Source organism: Annulohypoxylon truncatum (genome assembly GCF_022578515.1).
Source record: "Annulohypoxylon truncatum strain CBS 140777 unplaced genomic scaffold F4807scaffold_21, whole genome shotgun sequence".
NCBI classification, from domain to species: Eukaryota; Fungi; Ascomycota; class Sordariomycetes; order Xylariales; family Hypoxylaceae; genus Annulohypoxylon; species Annulohypoxylon truncatum.
In genome coordinates, this window is record NW_025953807.1 from 461873 (window position 1) to 477613 (window position 15741).

The window sequence follows — 15741 nt, forward strand, 5'->3', positions numbered from 1 at the left end:
TGCAAACCGAAGCAGCGCGATCGTAATAACGAGCAAAATATAAGAAAACTCTAGTATACATAGGTATACATAGACTTTGTTTGATCAAGCTTTGGAATTGAAAGCTTACTATCAGTTAACCTACAGGTATGAACTTACTCGCCTCATAACGCAAACTAAACCTTACATCGTAACCCTAGAAACGCCTAATATGCATAATCTTCTTTCAATACCTACCTACCTATATATATATATGCTACTTGTCAGATACTCCGTAGGTAGTGAACATACAGTATTTAATTTCTCACAATTATCTTACGTTAGTAGACATATATGTCAACATACTCAAGATCTTGGACTAATGATGGGATACACACACGACGGCAGCGCAGCTCCCTACCTAATAACCAACCAATGGGGAGAAGAAAACAAGCCAGACTGCGATATTGATGACACGGATCGCCTCCTAAATCAAAGATATGTCAAATTGCAAACCGCAGAACCATTGTCAAGTCATATGCTCGCCTTACTGCGGCAAGGCCTGGAAATTTATTTCTATCAGGCAGCAGCAGAAACGATCCGTATGCATTGCAGAAAAAGCCAATGGGGCGAAGATTCGACGACACGCTTCTTCTCAAGCCGAGAATTGCCGCGTGGACACCTTAACAGAGCCTCTATTAGGGAGTATGGTACGGGTGGCGTGACAAGTATCATCGATTTTTTCAACAAATACGCCGCCATCTACTTTACGGCCCCGGCAAAGGTAGGAAGTTATGAACATAAAAAGTTGGGCCGTTATATTTTTCATCGTTGGCTTCAGATACACAACGAACGGCCACCCTTCCAGCGCCACCATTATTTCTCCAAGCCAATTACATTCGAGGAAAGCGATGGGCCGCAAACGATCGACAAAATCAAATCCTTTCACCGGAGTCTCTGTGATAGTGTATCTGCTCGACTCGATGACCCTACCAGCTTCAAATTCAGACTTGAATACTGGCCACCCCACAGTAGAGCAAAGAAACCGTGGAAGGATCATGGCTACACCTTGGGCCATCTATTTCGAGCAGCTTTCATCGTCGTAGACCCTCTGGTCATGGCGTACGTGGACTATGAGGACCGCCCGACTCCTCAAGACATAATCGAGAGTGATAGCAAGATTGGAAGTGAAAGAACTCAAGAGAAACATCTTAGCTGGCTTCTACCCCATTGTACCGTGCTCCTAGTCAAAACAGGAGAAGATAAACATCTGAGTTCTCCGATAGATTTTCAGTCGCTCATCAACTCAGGCGTGACGTTAACAGTAAACCGTGAAGATGTTGGAGAAGGTACCGAAGGGGAAAGTGTCGTCCGCGTGAAGATCGACGTGGCAATACAATTCTTCGTGGACTTGATGCAGAGAGAGGAAGCGGCTATACCAAGACTTCGCCAAGCCGCCCAACATCTTAAAGAAGAACGAGAGGAAGGATGTCGGCAGTGGGTTGACCGAGTAATTAAACATGCGCAGGAAGTTGGAATCGACAAAAACGGCTATACTTGGGAGACCATCCGATATGTCCAAGCACGACTGGCTGGGGAGATATTTCATAAGTTACAGGACGTTCGGTTTTGGCACCACCTTTACGCTGACGATAGGTGATGTGCTAGAGAAGTTGCGAGTCTAGCACACAGGGGGTTGGCTTTATGCAAGGGGGTTATAACTCGCTCAGGTCGTGCCTGCTATGATCGGTAGAGGGAAGGAAACCCCTAAGTTGGCCGAAAATTTGCTCAAACTATATCATTCCGATACTTTTCCCGCTTTGAAAAGGGCTTTTGTCTTTCACCTTCTCAAACTCCATGACTCTACATCAAGAAACATCTGCCGATCGCTCAGACGACGGCTTGGCTTCCATCTGTTATACTGCAAGCCAACATCGCTGCAGCCGTCATCTCAATTATGGTTGAGCTACACCGTCCTGATGACGATAGACAAGAGACCTATCATAGGCCTACTAGCTCTAGGCAGGCGAATATGATCGGAATCGGCTGTGAAGTCAAACGTTCTGTCTTGAACGTACCCTAACATCGATACCTTCCATAATATCAAAGGAGATGAGCATGTCGGATATACTCTGTCAGCCTCCAAGACGCGGTCGCCAACGGAACGATCTGGTCTAAAGCTGGGTACGAAGTATTTGACACCCTCTTCGCAATTGCATGCAAGTTCAGCAACACAGCACTGTTCATCCCTCGACACTCCAAGTATAAGACAGAGCAACGGGCGGACATGTTGCCCAACATGCTGTCAATCGCAGACTAAGGTCTGCTACCTAGTTGAGATAAGATTCTGGATCCTCCAATGGATGGTCTTAACCTCTGGGACGTATACGGAGAAGCCCGCGAAAAGGGGAAACGCCCCTTTGCTGAGCTAGAGTCTTCGTCGAATTCGCCACCCTCCGTTTTCCCTCGTGTAGAGACCGTATACAATATCAAAGAGGGGGAATACAACAAATCAGTCAACCAGCTCGAATCGTTCTCACACAAGATGATGAGAACATATAATATCAACACAGGTCATATGACCTGGACTTGAGATATATACCAATAGGAAGGATGAAGAGCATATCTCTCTTGTTAGAACAGATGCCAACCTTGCGGGGCGCCTTGATCATCAACGAGCTAATACGGAAGCACGACCGAACGCCAGGACCCTAGCAACTCTCATCTCCGAACTTCTTTGGCAGTCCTACGTTCGGGACGCCCACAGTCGTGGCCTTCCAAGCTCATCGCTAAAGATGGTTTGGGTGGACACTATAGAGAATCATGGGACGAAGTTGGTGGCATAGGAAGCCACCAATCGATCACTCTACGAGTCGCTCCGTAGAAAGACGGCCACGCAGCCGGAATTGAAATATGATGTTGTCATAGAGTATACTAGGCAACAAAGAGGGGTTTTATGCCCTTTTGGGGAGTCCTCTTGGAGCAAAGGTTATTCGTATGCTCATCGACCATCGCGTCGAACTTGGTTCGAATCGCACGGTTGAGAAAATTGTGGTGCTTGGTCACGATTTCCTTGGCAATCGGGGCTGGAGTCGCCCTCAATCAGCCAAGATACCGTTCGACTTAATGTCAAATCGGACTGCTCAGCTGAAGTTCACTAATCAATCCTCTAACATTTTGAACTGGAATGGCAGTTGCAGCTTTTACAAGCTTCCCTGGAAGGTGCACTTTGCTTTGAACCCATAGATAGCTTGATTGACTGCTCTCTTCAGAATAGCTGAAATTTGAGAGGAACAACAATAAATGAATCAAATGAGGATCACCACCATAACCATTCGTCTTCAGAAGAGGCGTGACAAGATAGTAGCACCTCTCCGTTTCGATCGTATAGGAAGTGTTGCCGGGTATTCTTATTGCAAAGGGGTAGAATCAAGCGTCAAAGTCGATCGCTCTTAGCTCTTCTCTTTATTTAATGGCCGTTGTAATGATATCATTTACACATATCCTTCGAAACGGTGCTCCAAATAGGACGTGTTTCACTCGGTAAGGTTAACGTTCTCAGCTGATAGTTCGGCGCCAGTGTGCTCCCGGCGATCCTGTACATCTCCAAGCTGCACTCTTCTCCTTGCGTCAATATACATCATGTACTCTTGGTATGTGTCTAAGCCATCGTAAATCAGTCAAGTATTTTTAGGCTGATTTAAGTAATCAAGCTAATTTACGAGCTCGTGATTTCTTGGTGGGGCGGGAAGCGGGAAGACAGGATGATCAAATTGTGAAGGTAAGAGATAACACAAAACAGCGATACGAATAAATATGGGGGATAATAGTACGACGAGAATATAATGCAATAAAAAATAATCTGGAATATACGTACGAGGCAAGACCTTAACATCCTTCGGCACCAAGAACGTGTAGTTAAACTGGCCCGTCGGCCTCGCGTTCCCATGCTCAACGTCCCGAACCTTACTATCGACCCTAACATGCAATCGCGTCATCGGATTTTTCGGATCCTTCTGCTGCGGCTCGCTGCCGTCTTCCTCTAGCAGCGGAGGGTCCGTGTACACGACGGTCGCCGTGAGATACAATACGCTGCCGACCGGGACCGGGTTGCGGAAGGTACACGGGTCGGCACTAATAAAAGTCGGGCGCGCGTCGGCGAAGCTCGCGGCGCAGCAGAAGGCCAGCTCGAACGTCTGCTTCAGGTGGAAGCCGCCGAAGATCATGGTCTGGTGCCGGTTTCGGTACTGCGGCTGCATGATCGACGCCGTCGAGAGCTGCGTCCGCGACATGGCGATCACGTTCGCCGGCTGCCTTATGCTATTGTTAGGATCATGATAAGCGAGCTGTCTGAGCCAGATCTTGTGGATTAGCGCGGACTCCGGGTCGTTGGGTTCGGTCTCGAGCAGGGAGGTTTTGAGGTTCTTTTTCTTGGCGAGCGCTTTGGCTTCGCCGGCTTTGAAGAGCGCTTCTTCGGAGGGCGTGGAGGCGAGGAGACGCGGGACGTTGACGGGTTTCTTGGTTACGGGGTCTAGGGCTACCATTGTGAAGGTGCACGTCAGGAGCACGTCTTCGGGCTTGCTGGGCTCGCCTTCGTCGCGGGCTCGGGCTACTTTGCAGGTGATTTCTACGCTGCTTCGCCCGGATGCGTAGGTCACTTGTCCGCTGTACTCGAGATCGCATATCTCGGTCAGCGGGTGAGCGATGGTGATGCGGTCGAGGGCCGCGGTCACGACGGTGACGCCGGGCCCGGTGTGTTTGTAGACAATGATACCGGATAAAGCATCGAGGTCCATGAATATCGTGCCTAGCCTATATCATATCTATCCAGTTAGACGAGGTTCCTAGCGAACAAGAGAGACGGGCCTAGGACCTTATGTGACCGGACGAGTTGATATATGTATCACTAAGCCAAGGGTCACGACCGAGTGGCAGCACAACTCGATGGTAGCTGTCGCTCATCTTCTTGGGCGTGAGATCGCGCTCTTGCGACCGGGCTTCATCGGAGGCGATATTCTTGCCTTCCTGTTGGAGCCTCCATGCTTCTATCCACGGCATCGGTAGACGGTCATCCGTAAGACCGCGAAATACACCATCCGTGAGATGGGAAGGTGTGCCGTGGAAGCATCTCTTAGGAAAGGAGTGAGGTCTTCTCAGAAAAGTATATGTTTCTGAAGCTTCAAGCCGAGAGGCTGAGGCGAAGAGCCTCCGAATGGGTGCTTTGCTGCAGATCATGGTAGAGAAGCCATTGATTGATTGGGAGTTGTTATTCCATTTAGTTTAAAGAGGCGATGACGCATGACAAAGTACTGCTATGTATCGCTTATCACGTCAAATGTGGGGGTTAATCATGTTAGATTTCATACTAAAATTGATGTAATCGCACTTTCACGAACCGAATTCCACGCCTTCATTACAATTCCGTGGCTTCCGCGATAATATATGAAACCAAAAAAACCAAACCAACCTTAAAATTTAAACCCGAAACCTCGACGCGAACTAGGTACACACATAAGCTCAAAAAAAGAGAAGTGAAGGATGCGCATATTGGAATATGCAATTATGCGCCTCAGGCGGGGGTCGAACCCGCAACCTTGGGATTCCGCAATCTGATCGGATAAAAGTCCCACGCTCTAGCCAATTGAGCTACCAAGGCAGGCACATTGAATGAGGAACTCCGAGGTACATCCGCAAGGGCGAATACCATTGGATGACTGCTGGGGTTTTTTCCTGTCTTATATACCTCGCCCTAGCTGGATTCTTTGAGCTTAGTACTTGGAGTCTTAGATAATGCGGTTATGTAATGTGACCAGTTCGAATTTGCGTCCCGTTAGTGAAAATGCTAGAAATGCATGATTGCTTCAATAGGAACTATTCGTAGGCTCGAGTCATTAGTGTCCCAATTAAAGCCATAGTAAGTTCAAACGTTGCAAGAGCTTTCCATTTTAGGTAGTTGCCAGTCAGTCAAAGTTGTAGAACTAACACTTTCCAAAGCATATGTATTCTAAGGCCATTGATCCATGTGAAGAATATGGGTTGCAACTGAGATGAAAGCATCCGCAATCTGCATATCACTAGGTATGAAATAGCTTAGTATATCATTGATACAACTACAAGCCTGGAGTTTAAGAATTGATGTTAATTCAAATATTTCTGTATTTCTATGCCTTTGCTCAATAGACGATGTTCCTAGGCCTATTCTATCTTCAGCAGAATATTTGATAGAGTGATGAAAGATGAAAGGCATGTGACCGTTGGAGCTCCAAACTTTTTGCACAGACCAGACTCGATCGCCCCACCTATCCATTTCAAGTGGATCTCGAAACACGAAAGTCAAGCCACTGATGACTCCACAGCGGACACACAAAATCGCACAGCCACCTTTCAAAATTGTAGGGTTTTCAAGCCCTTCAAAAAAAAATTGGCGAAAGTGCGGGTTAGTCTAAGCCTGCTACTCTAAGGAAATTCTCGTGCCTCCAATCCGGGAATTGGAATTGAGTAGACCTGCGATCCACGACCATTCTTTCCACAACCATCAGCCCTTGATCGCAATCAGTCACAATGGTTAGTATTGCCTGCCTCTATGCGGCCATGCTGCCACAATATTTATCAATATTTCTCATCTTAAGAGAGCGATTCGCTAACATGTCAATTTACCATAGGCGATCAAGCATAACAACCAGATTCAGCACAACCGTATGTCAAACCGAAGCCATCCCTCGACGATGACCGAGCGATCGCATTTCACGTAAATCCCAGATGAACTGACAGAAATATATAGATTTCCGAAAGGATTGGCAGCGACGGGTTCGGACTCACTTCAACCAGGTACGGATTAAACGCCTATGAAAAGAATCCACCGACGAGATAATGAAAAGCGAGATGTTCTAACGTTGTAACGGAAATAGCCCACCCAAAAGATCCGCCGTCGCTCTGTCCGTGCTGCGAAGGCCGCTGCTGTCGCTCCCCGACCCGTTGACAAGCTGAGACCCGTGGTCCGATGCCCTACTATCAAGTACAACCGCCGCGTTCGTGCTGGACGTGGTTTCACTCTCACTGAGTTGAAGGTACATTCTTCGCAAATTCAACATGTGGGCTACTGGACTACCTTTTCTAACATCCTCATAGGAAGCCGGTATCCCCCGTCTCGTTGCCCCTACCATCGGTATCGCCGTCGATCACCGCCGCCAGAACCTCAGCGAAGAGTCCCTCGCCGCTAATGTCGCCCGCCTGAAGGCCTACAAGGCCCGATTGATCGTTTTCCCCCGCAAGGGTGCCAAGCACCCCAAGGCCGGTGACAGCAAGGACATCGACCTTAGCAACACCCAGACCGTTTCGACCGTCGGATCTACCCTCCCCATCGTTCCCGTCGGCGAGGGTATCTCAGAGATCAAGAAGAGCGAGCTACCCAAGCCTATCGAGGGTGGTGCCTACGCGAAGCTCCGCAAGGCCCGAAGTGACGCCCGACTACAAGGCGCGCGGGAGAAGCGAGCTCGGGACAAGGCCGAGGCGGAGGCTAACAAGAAATAAGATGGGGGCTGAACTCAGACAGGGTCTGCACGGGAGTACGGACGGCATTATCAGGGTTCTGCTTTCGTTGTGTTGTTGGTCGGTCATGGTGGGTTGGCTTGCGGTTTCTGTGTAGCCATGAGGGAAAAGATATCAACCTTCTCTCGCCACACAAAAAGACTGAAGCCATTATTGCATCTTCCGGTTTGCTCTAGGTCTTTCTCAATGAAAAATGAATGGACATGATCTACGTCTTCTTTGAAGCAGTTTGATGTGAAGCCGTGAAGTACCACATGAATCTGGGGATAATATTATAATAGGTCCATTTGCTGAACAACCTTTCCAAGGATTGGTAGGAGCACCTTCTGACAATCATATCTATCAGGATTTATAGTCTAGGCGTTTACAACTCCAAACCTCACCTTTTAAGAACAACCAACTCACAGATTTAGGACAAGCCAAATCAAGCCAAGCAAATTTGCATTCTACGGAGCGAGTCTCCCTACTATGCCTCACTCTTCTCCCCAAGTACCAACTCCCCACCCGTCTTCAATATCCGCCCAAACCTGCTCCTCGCCAAAGCGGGCAGCTCATCCGGACACCGCTTCAACAGCTCGGCTATCAGCACAAGCCCGTTCTCCCGGTCTACCTTCTCCATGGTCGCCGCCTTCGCCGGGTCAACCTGCTGCGGCTCCAGCTGACCTAGTCCGCTCAGGGCCGAGAGATCGGGCATCGACCCCGGCTGTTCTTCTTCTTCTTCCGGCGCGTTCTTGTCGGTTGCGTCCTGGGCTGCTTGGTCTTGGGTCTCGGACACCTTTTCGCCGGTAACGGCCTCGGCGAGCACGTTTACTATCTCGGGCCGCTGGCCCAGGAACCGCGCTACCACGCTGGCGCCGGATGCGGAGCGCGCCATTAGCGCCAGCACGAACCACAGCTCGGACCGGAGGACGGGGAATTTGGTTTGCAGGCCGAGGTACAGGAGCGTGTCTGCGAGTGCCGGGTGCGCCGCGAAGAACGCGTCCAGTAGGGGCAAGGTTTCCTCTTCCGGGGGGGTAGGAGGCGCCGTATCGGAGGTTGTGTCGGGGAGGGGGACCAGTGCGGAGCCCAAGGGCTCGGAGGAGTACAGGACTCGACAGATGTTGGCTACGGCGCGCGCCGTCTCCATCTTAATCGGGTCCTGGTCCGCCTTGCGGTGCACGTCCATCAGCGCGTCGAGCGGCGTCGGAGAGGAGGAGAAGGATCCCGGCGCGCAGACGCAGACGCGGCGCACGTTCGCGCCGCAGTTCACGAGGAGCAGGCGCGCGAGCGATACGCCGTCGAATTGGATCTGCGGCTGCGTGTCCATGGCCCAGGTCCGCGGCAGCAGGGCCGCGTCGAGGATGCCGGCGGAGCCGAGGACCGCCTTGTTGCTTGCGGGTATGGACAGGTTCTTCAGAAAGCTGAGGGCTGAGTGCAGGAGCTGCAGGTCCAGGGTTGGAGAGGTGGAGGTGTCGGACTCTGCCGCCGGCGAGAGGATGGCGAGCAAGGGTTTGTGGATGGATAGGTCTTGTACTAGGGCGATGCTGGAGGCGTCGGAGCGCGCGAGGTTGCCGAGCGCGAGACACGCTGCTGTTTGCAGTTGGACGTGGTGCGGTAGGGAGAGCCATTGCAGGAGTGATGAGGCGAGGGGTCCGTCTAGGGGGCAGAGGGATACAAACAAGGGGTTCGCGGATAGGTCTGCGAGAGTCTGGGTGTACGTCGCTTGCAGTTGGTTGAGTTGCGCTCTGTCGTCGGCGTCTTCGATCTCGAAGATACGCGGGCCTTCTATGGCGGTTTGGAACGCTGCTAAGAAAGCTTGTATGCCGTCTGGGGTTTCCAGGAAGCTCTCTTGGAAGTTTTGGTGGGAGAGGTATGATAGTGCGGCAATGGATAGTCCTACGAAGCTTTCCAGATCTGCTGATTCTGGGTTCGAGGCTTCCGAAACGGCGCGAGATAGGAGGACATAGGGGGCTTGAGGGACGAATAAGTCAGGCTCGACGTCTTGGGTTGTGTTAGCTGTAACCGCACTTCATGAGTTTAGGGGCATGGTTTACCTTGAGTTGCTACAAGGCCCGCTAGTTTATATAGATATGGTGAAGCCTTATCTTGCAACTCCGGGTTCGTGAGAAAGTCGATTATAGCTTTGGTCAAGTTCGCTTTAGATGCTGCTATCTGGGCAGGCTCTAGTTTGTGTCTGGTGAGAAAGGGCACTCTTTTAAGGTCGACTGATTATGCTCACCATAGTCTACACAGATGTTATATAACACCGGGATAGCGAATTGTAGTAAGGTATCATGAGTCAATAGTTTAACGAGGTCAGGTAGACGGCCCGAGTCGACAACGAGTTGTCGGTTCTCATCTATATCTGGTAAGCACGGGGAGGAATAAGCTGAAAATTATATAGGCGGACCTTGATCTGCACAAGTGTTTCCTATGATACGAAGTGCTAATGACGTGAGATCCGGATCTAGATCGTCTCCTTTTATGATACCGAGAAAAAATTCTAACAGGCCTGATTTCCCAAGCGGTATTCTCCATCGTACTAAGAGAGGGGGTTAGCTATATCCTCCTTGTATGTATAAAGATAAGTATCATATGAATATTGGTAACTCTTTGATAACACTTTAAGTGTGAAGTTGAAAACTCATTCACCTTCTCGGCTCCCGATAGCAATTTCCTCTGCTAGGCTCTGGAACACAAGGGGTTTCTCATGCTGAAGTGCCTGGGCATCCTCGAAGACTTGTTCGAGCTTCTGGACTCTCGACTCCTCGTCGTCGGGGATATCCTGAAAGAGGACCTGGATTTGATCGGGCGTCATGATCTGCGGTCCATCCCAGGTCTATATTCGGATACGATCTTTGACTCTTTGATACCGCACAGACTACACAGACTACCGCCGTGAGGAAGAAATGGCTTTCCCTTAGTTACAAATGTGTATGTAAGGTTATAGCAGGGGTTATTACATATGTAAGTAAGCGAGTATATAATTCGTCGGATCCACGGCAGTGATGACGGCGATAGATGTGTTGGTGCCTGCCAACTCGAGGTTCGTTTAACGACAAATGATTGGATGCCCGACCTCGGGAAGGTGCCCCGACGAATGGTGCTTCCACTAATCGGATCCCTACCCGGGCAAGAATTAGGTGAGCAATGTGAGGCTCTGTACCTTTTTACAGCGGGTCTGGGAAGGTGCCCACCCACTAACTCAAAGAATGGGCTGAACTAGCGGGGGAGACGCGTCACCTTTTCTTTCCCTCGCGTTTTCCTGTTTTTTTATATCTATCTCTTTGTAACGATAGACCGTGGTCAATTATTCTGATTCCAATCGACAGTTATCTTGAGTCTCGATGTTCCTAAGGAAAAATGCCTCTTAGGACGAAGTGGAGATCTATCAACGTCCATCGTGAAAACCGTTCCAATTGCCGAGGCATAATCTAGGCTCACTCGGTCAATATGGAAACTCCGAGAAATATGACTTTGACAGGTTACTTATGAGATCCATCGAGATCTATATACACGGACGATTAGTATAATACATTCGATCTCCGAAGTTCTTGTGACCGGCGGTCTCGTCTGTGATGCTTCGGGATTCCAAGCAGTAGCTGTCAACACGTATTCTACGAGAATTTCGATCGGCCCCGAACTTTGGGGCCTTGTGAGGATGCAATACTCTAGCAGACCGGAATGTCTCGGAGTGAGTTACACGGCTTAGCAACGCATTCGTGGTCTGAGGAACGGGAACGTGAGACTGTTACATCAGGTCAACGCAATCTAGAGATTCCATCGCATCACAGGAAAGAAACACATACTTATCGGTTTTATCTCGCTCTCTACAACCTGAGATAACTACCCAGATGTTTGCCGGAGACATCACTCGCTAGTATCGGCTAAGGTGTTTGGCAAGATTATTTGTCATCTGCTCTGAGGGGACCATGATGATTTAGGGATCTTTGAACCACTTCCAGCGTCTGTGAGTCGAGCAAACCACACCATACGGAAGATAAGAAGTTGCCGAGGCCCCTCGTGTTCGTGATATGTCCAATTTCAACGGCCTAGCCTGTGCGATGTTGGGTTTCGCCGCGAGGTCCCGTCTTCATCGGTAACCAGCATCGTTCGGGTCGACCTTGGCGAGCATGAAGAATGACCTTTGCTGTCCTTCTAGAAGAGAACTTTAGCATTTACGCGGCAACTTGTCCCGCCCCTTTTTCGTAAACCATCTCGCTGATCTTCCGTCGCCTAGTAACTAAAGCGAATGACGAGCTTCAAATTCTCCCAGCCATCCGATGACTTAGTACATCAGGTCACAACAAGTCTATTGTGTCATTACTTGTATTCAAACAATTCCTCATGACCCCACGATCCGATGGAAATATGGATACGTGTTCGTCGAGAATCGTTCCTAATGCCTGGAACGGCAGCAATAACGCTTCCTGACACTAGTTCAACCGCTCCCATGTTTCAGTACTGATCTAAGTCATACCTTGTAATCTCCGTTATCCTCGTTGTGTGACACAAGCTCCATGGTGTTTGGAGCAAACACATTGATCTCAAGTTCTAGTATACCCATTCTTCAAATACAAAGCGGTGCGCGTGCCACCCACATTTATCACGAGCCCAAATTGAAATGCTCCGTTAATCTGAAGTTGGCCTGTGGAAAACAAAATGTAGGACAATACGACTTACCGTGCGCTCCAGGTCGGGTAGGCAAAGGTATTATTATAAAAATAGCGAGTGCCATCTCTCCGGCCAAGCACCCTCGGTCTCTGTATCTGGCCACGACGCATCCCTCATTGTCACTCGTTCACCATGGCCATATACTGGCTGCTGTCATTCGTTTGCCTGTTAGCATCCACTGCGGCTGCGCAGGACCACTCAGGAGGCAACATCATGGATGCAACCGCCACCAAAAGTGTCACTGAGACGGTCACTAAATACCTATCTCAATGCAGCATCACTTTTACCCCATTCGAGCCACCGACTACGACACTTTCTGGCACTACTACAGTCACCAGCACACTTCAGTCTACCATCTCCGTCACCGTAGCTAATGTGACTAATGCCACGAGCGTTGGTCCCATTGGTCTAACCACGATCCAGCCCACCATCAATTATACCGTATTCAGCTCATATTCCGCGGCAGGAACTGGTGGCTACCCGTATCCTATGGCTAACTCCTCTACACCCCCTGCGAATACCACGAAAGTGCCTTGCTCTACAGCGACAGGTAATTTGACAATCGAGTTCTTTCGCCTTGTACTTGACCATAAATCTGACACTTGCTATAGTAACTGTCACGCCTCTCAGTAGCTCGATTTCCCATAGCATTACTCCTGTTCATGGGTCCTCCTCCACAGCGGCAGCCAGTGTATCCCCGACTCAGATACCAGTCAGCGAGTCTTCTACAATGGGATACGATACGATCATGCGGAACGTCGTGGGATTACTGGGAATTGCCTTGATGCTGACAGTTGGCTTCCTCTGAGAAATGACAACTCACACACTAATGAAAATGGGTTAAAATGGATGGACGGAGTTAGATTTTCGGAGGCTTGATATACACTTAGCTCCGAGTTTCGCTCTCGCCCAGCAATTTTAATGTTTTCGAAGCGATAGTTTTACGACATTCTAGTGTAATAACGACGACTTTGATGTCGGATATACCTAATCAAGTCTTAGGTTGAAGAAATGTCTTCCATGTTAATCATACTAATAATGGTGCTGTGTAATGATTCAGGTTGGGTCAGTGCTTACCAACTGCCAGGTTACTCAATTTCATGTCCTTGATTCCAACGCTTGGTTTTCGTCATCAACTCATAGATGTAGGTACCTAGTAGTTAAGCTCTCGCTGCGTGCTTGATCCAACGCTCCTTTTTTCCCCATGCTTTAGCCAGATTGCCCCTTGCCATGAGGCGGAACCAAAGGGCTGAGGGATAGCGACGTTGTTGCGCGAAGAGCTCTAATTACTCCCTTCCAGGGGATGCGTTATACATACATAGACCTTCCTTTGTCTACATTTAAGGGCTAACTGCCAACGGGGCGGCTTCGTACAAGCCGACTCCCGATCCTTCTGGGCTACTGGCTAACCCGCGAGACCTCTGGCTATCAGCTCTTACAGAGGAGGCTTCTGATACCCCTATTTCTCTTTTTAATTAGCATCCTCATTCGTTACTGTAGGAATCACTATATCTACTTAGCTGTTCCTAACGAACCTTATCCATATCAATGGTATCTAATAATCTTCTCAGGGGCTATGATGTTTCCCCATCAGGGACGATTGGTTCGGGAAGGGGAAGCCCCCATGAGACTTGGATCTCGAAGTCCTTATACAGATACCGATAATTCAATAAAAATTTCTCTTTGTGGTTTCGTGTCGTGTGAAGCGTTTATTATTAAGCTTGAGTATACCAACCTTGGTTCAGTTGAACAGATATATCTCAAGACGATGTCGATGTGTAAAGGGTGATGTTATAGATCTAAAATAGGTCCATATATCTACCCAGGTAAATACCTTCGTTTGACAGTATTCATCATTTCATTGGCACTCATGAAAACTCGAGCCTGGTTTGTTAGGATTATTTACGTCTAGGAGAACAGTATTCTTAGGTACTCTTATACCCTGCCTTGAGACTTCTACTAGTTAAGGTAATAGTGAGCCAAATATTTCAACGGCCGTAGCCATTTATGATCGTGAAGTGCTCGTTATATTATTTATGGACTGTTTTCATGGATAGGTAGGTAGCTTAATAGGTTTTCTAATAATCGACACTTGACTTGGTCAAGCTTCTAAGTATGGTGATAAGATCACTATATATGCAATCGACAATCAAATACGCCTCATGATTCAATTCCTAGCTCTAATATTCTACTAGGTCCATTATTATAGCCAATCGTAATTCATTATTCATCCTGATATTTTCCCAACCTCGCTCAATCTAATACACAGTCCAGCCGTACTCCATTATGTCGGATAATCACCGTCACCTCACATACTTCTAAATGAACGATACCTATACAGGCAACCTCGCCCTAGAACGGACCAATCTTCCAAACTACACTCATTCTGCCCAATGATGCCTACGCCAGGCTTTCTTACGGGAAGTGCAGTGCCCACCGCAACACTCGTGATAATATGGTTTATGATGATAATGCTTTTCGCCGTCGTAGTGGCACCGTACGTCTACCACCGCCCCCGCTGACGAACCTCTTGGCGGATCCCTCGGCGGCGGTGGAGGAGGGGGGGTAGGATATGATGGTGGTGGAGGCGGCGGCGGAGGTGGTATATAACCATATGGCATGCCGTAAGGCGTGTATGGCTGTGGAAGAGGCCTGAGGTTCGGGGCAACGCAGTTCAAGAATTGCATGCCGGCTGCGGAAACCGGGCCTTTCCCGTATGGACCAAAGTGATTGGCCAATACGTAGGCTAGGGGCGGCTGCACGGGAGGAAAGTAATAAGCATAGTTGCCGGAGTAGTAGGGCGGGCACGGATACATCGCCATACTAGGTAAGGAAGAGCTGGGGTTGATCTTGTGGTGGGGAGCTCCAAAGAAGTGATGGTAAGAAGTATGAACTATTAGGCACCAAAGTTTATGATTGTTATTATTGGAATTGTGTATGTGTGTGGTATGTTGGACGAAGTTCATACTACGGCTACAAATCGTGAACCTTAGTGACGTGTGTCAGCGCCAGGGTGGCCAGCTCAGACGAACATATGGGGCGTCTATTGTACGACACAAGATGGAATCTGACTGAGATTAGAAGCTGCCGGAATAACTGTATTTCTCTGTACGTCGTTCGGTATACGGAAATGCGTCTGCATCTCCCTTCAGCTAGAACGGGCATGGCTGACTCTTGCAGACGTTGACTAGAAGGCTACCAATAGGAGATGCAGGTGGCCCTAAAATCTGCCATGAGTTATTTTCTTTGATACGGGCTGATTCCTGATAATTAAACAGCTATAGGCTTTCTCCAAGGCAATTTTTACAAATTGTATAGGAGTAAGAATTGCAACAACGTGAACATAGGATTGTGTTGGTCCTTACCCCTTACCCCTGAATTATATGCAAAATTCATTTATCAGGGGTATTTACTATTGATAGACGAGAATATGGGCTTATATGCATAACCCGTTAAGACAAACACACGGTTTTGGGCGATGACAAAGTGTCCGCCGCGTCGCGTGCAACGGCAACGGTAATTGGAAATTAGACTTTATGAAAAAAGTGGCCTCGACAAGATCGCATAGTTGTACAACACCAA

At 48.8% G+C, this 15741-nt stretch overlaps 6 protein-coding genes and 1 non-coding gene across 7 annotated transcripts; 3 read left to right on the plus strand and 4 right to left on the minus strand.

Annotated features, from left to right (window-relative positions):
* The first annotated feature begins 52 nt into the window (after positions 1–52).
* On the plus strand, positions 53–1968 carry F4807DRAFT_144699 (uncharacterized protein). Its single transcript, XM_047993140.1, has 2 exons — positions 53–126; positions 180–1968. The coding sequence occupies exon 2, from the start codon at positions 191–193 to the stop codon at positions 1616–1618; it is 1428 nt and encodes a 475-aa protein (XP_047853167.1). The 5' UTR covers positions 53–126; positions 180–190; the 3' UTR covers positions 1619–1968.
* A 1381-nt stretch (positions 1969–3349) lies between these two features.
* Positions 3350–5401, minus strand: F4807DRAFT_144694 (Thioesterase/thiol ester dehydrase-isomerase). Its single transcript, XM_047993139.1, has 3 exons — positions 4832–5401; positions 3836–4770; positions 3350–3619 (listed from the first exon to the last, which is right to left on the minus strand). The coding sequence occupies exons 1-3, from the start codon at positions 5191–5193 to the stop codon at positions 3495–3497; spliced, it is 1422 nt and encodes a 473-aa protein (XP_047853168.1). The 5' UTR covers positions 5194–5401; the 3' UTR covers positions 3350–3494.
* A 122-nt stretch (positions 5402–5523) lies between these two features.
* Positions 5524–5614, minus strand: F4807DRAFT_t90. Its single transcript has one exon. It is a non-coding gene; the product is annotated as a tRNA-Lys (tRNA).
* A 778-nt stretch (positions 5615–6392) lies between these two features.
* On the plus strand, positions 6393–7731 carry F4807DRAFT_430561 (60S ribosomal protein L13). Its single transcript, XM_047998424.1, has 5 exons — positions 6393–6522; positions 6621–6654; positions 6740–6786; positions 6867–7025; positions 7087–7731. The coding sequence occupies exons 1-5, from the start codon at positions 6520–6522 to the stop codon at positions 7486–7488; spliced, it is 645 nt and encodes a 214-aa protein (XP_047853169.1). The 5' UTR covers positions 6393–6519; the 3' UTR covers positions 7489–7731.
* On the minus strand, positions 7732–10543 carry F4807DRAFT_430563 (ARM repeat-containing protein). The gene is made up of 5 exons (XM_047998425.1): positions 10138–10543; positions 9896–10027; positions 9725–9844; positions 9540–9668; positions 7732–9486 (listed from the first exon to the last, which is right to left on the minus strand). Exons 1-5 carry the CDS (start codon positions 10301–10303, stop codon positions 7973–7975), a joined length of 2061 nt encoding a protein of 686 aa, XP_047853170.1. The 5' UTR covers positions 10304–10543; the 3' UTR covers positions 7732–7972.
* A 1748-nt stretch (positions 10544–12291) lies between these two features.
* On the plus strand, positions 12292–12967 carry F4807DRAFT_461587 (uncharacterized protein; the record flags this gene model as incomplete). The annotated part of the gene is made up of 2 exons (XM_048001702.1): positions 12292–12709; positions 12771–12967. 2 exons carry the CDS (start codon positions 12292–12294, stop codon positions 12965–12967), a joined length of 615 nt encoding a protein of 204 aa, XP_047853171.1.
* A 1346-nt stretch (positions 12968–14313) lies between these two features.
* On the minus strand, positions 14314–15450 carry F4807DRAFT_430566 (uncharacterized protein). Its single transcript, XM_047998426.1, has one exon. It carries the CDS (start codon positions 15123–15125, stop codon positions 14541–14543), a length of 585 nt encoding a protein of 194 aa, XP_047853172.1. The 5' UTR covers positions 15126–15450; the 3' UTR covers positions 14314–14540.
* Positions 15451–15741: the final 291 nt, after the last annotated feature.

Excerpts from the sequence above, each read along its gene's own strand:
- F4807DRAFT_144699 (XM_047993140.1), top strand. The coding sequence starts at position 191 with ATGCATAATCTTCTTTCAATACCTACCTACCTATATATATATATGCTA.
- F4807DRAFT_144694 (XM_047993139.1), bottom strand. The coding sequence starts at position 5,193 with ATGATCTGCAGCAAAGCACCCATTCGGAGGCTCTTCGCCTCAGCCTCT. Across the intron at positions 4,771-4,831 it reads AACTCGTCCGGTCACATAAG|GCTAGGCACGATATTCATGG; the intron begins GTCCTAGGCCCG and ends GATATGATATAG. Across the intron at positions 3,620-3,835 it reads GGATGTTAAGGTCTTGCCTC|ACACATACCAAGAGTACATG; the intron begins GTACGTATATTC and ends ACGATGGCTTAG.
- F4807DRAFT_430561 (XM_047998424.1), top strand. Across the intron at positions 6,787-6,866 it reads TTCGGACTCACTTCAACCAG|CCCACCCAAAAGATCCGCCG; the intron begins GTACGGATTAAA and ends TAACGGAAATAG. Across the intron at positions 7,026-7,086 it reads TCACTCTCACTGAGTTGAAG|GAAGCCGGTATCCCCCGTCT; the intron begins GTACATTCTTCG and ends ACATCCTCATAG.
- F4807DRAFT_430563 (XM_047998425.1), bottom strand. The coding sequence starts at position 10,303 with ATGACGCCCGATCAAATCCAGGTCCTCTTTCAGGATATCCCCGACGAC. Across the intron at positions 9,845-9,895 it reads AAACACTTGTGCAGATCAAG|ATGAGAACCGACAACTCGTT; the intron begins GTCCGCCTATAT and ends TACCAGATATAG. Across the intron at positions 9,487-9,539 it reads GGGCCTTGTAGCAACTCAAG|ACGTCGAGCCTGACTTATTC; the intron begins GTAAACCATGCC and ends ACACAACCCAAG.
- F4807DRAFT_430566 (XM_047998426.1), bottom strand. The coding sequence starts at position 15,125 with ATGAACTTCGTCCAACATACCACACACATACACAATTCCAATAATAAC.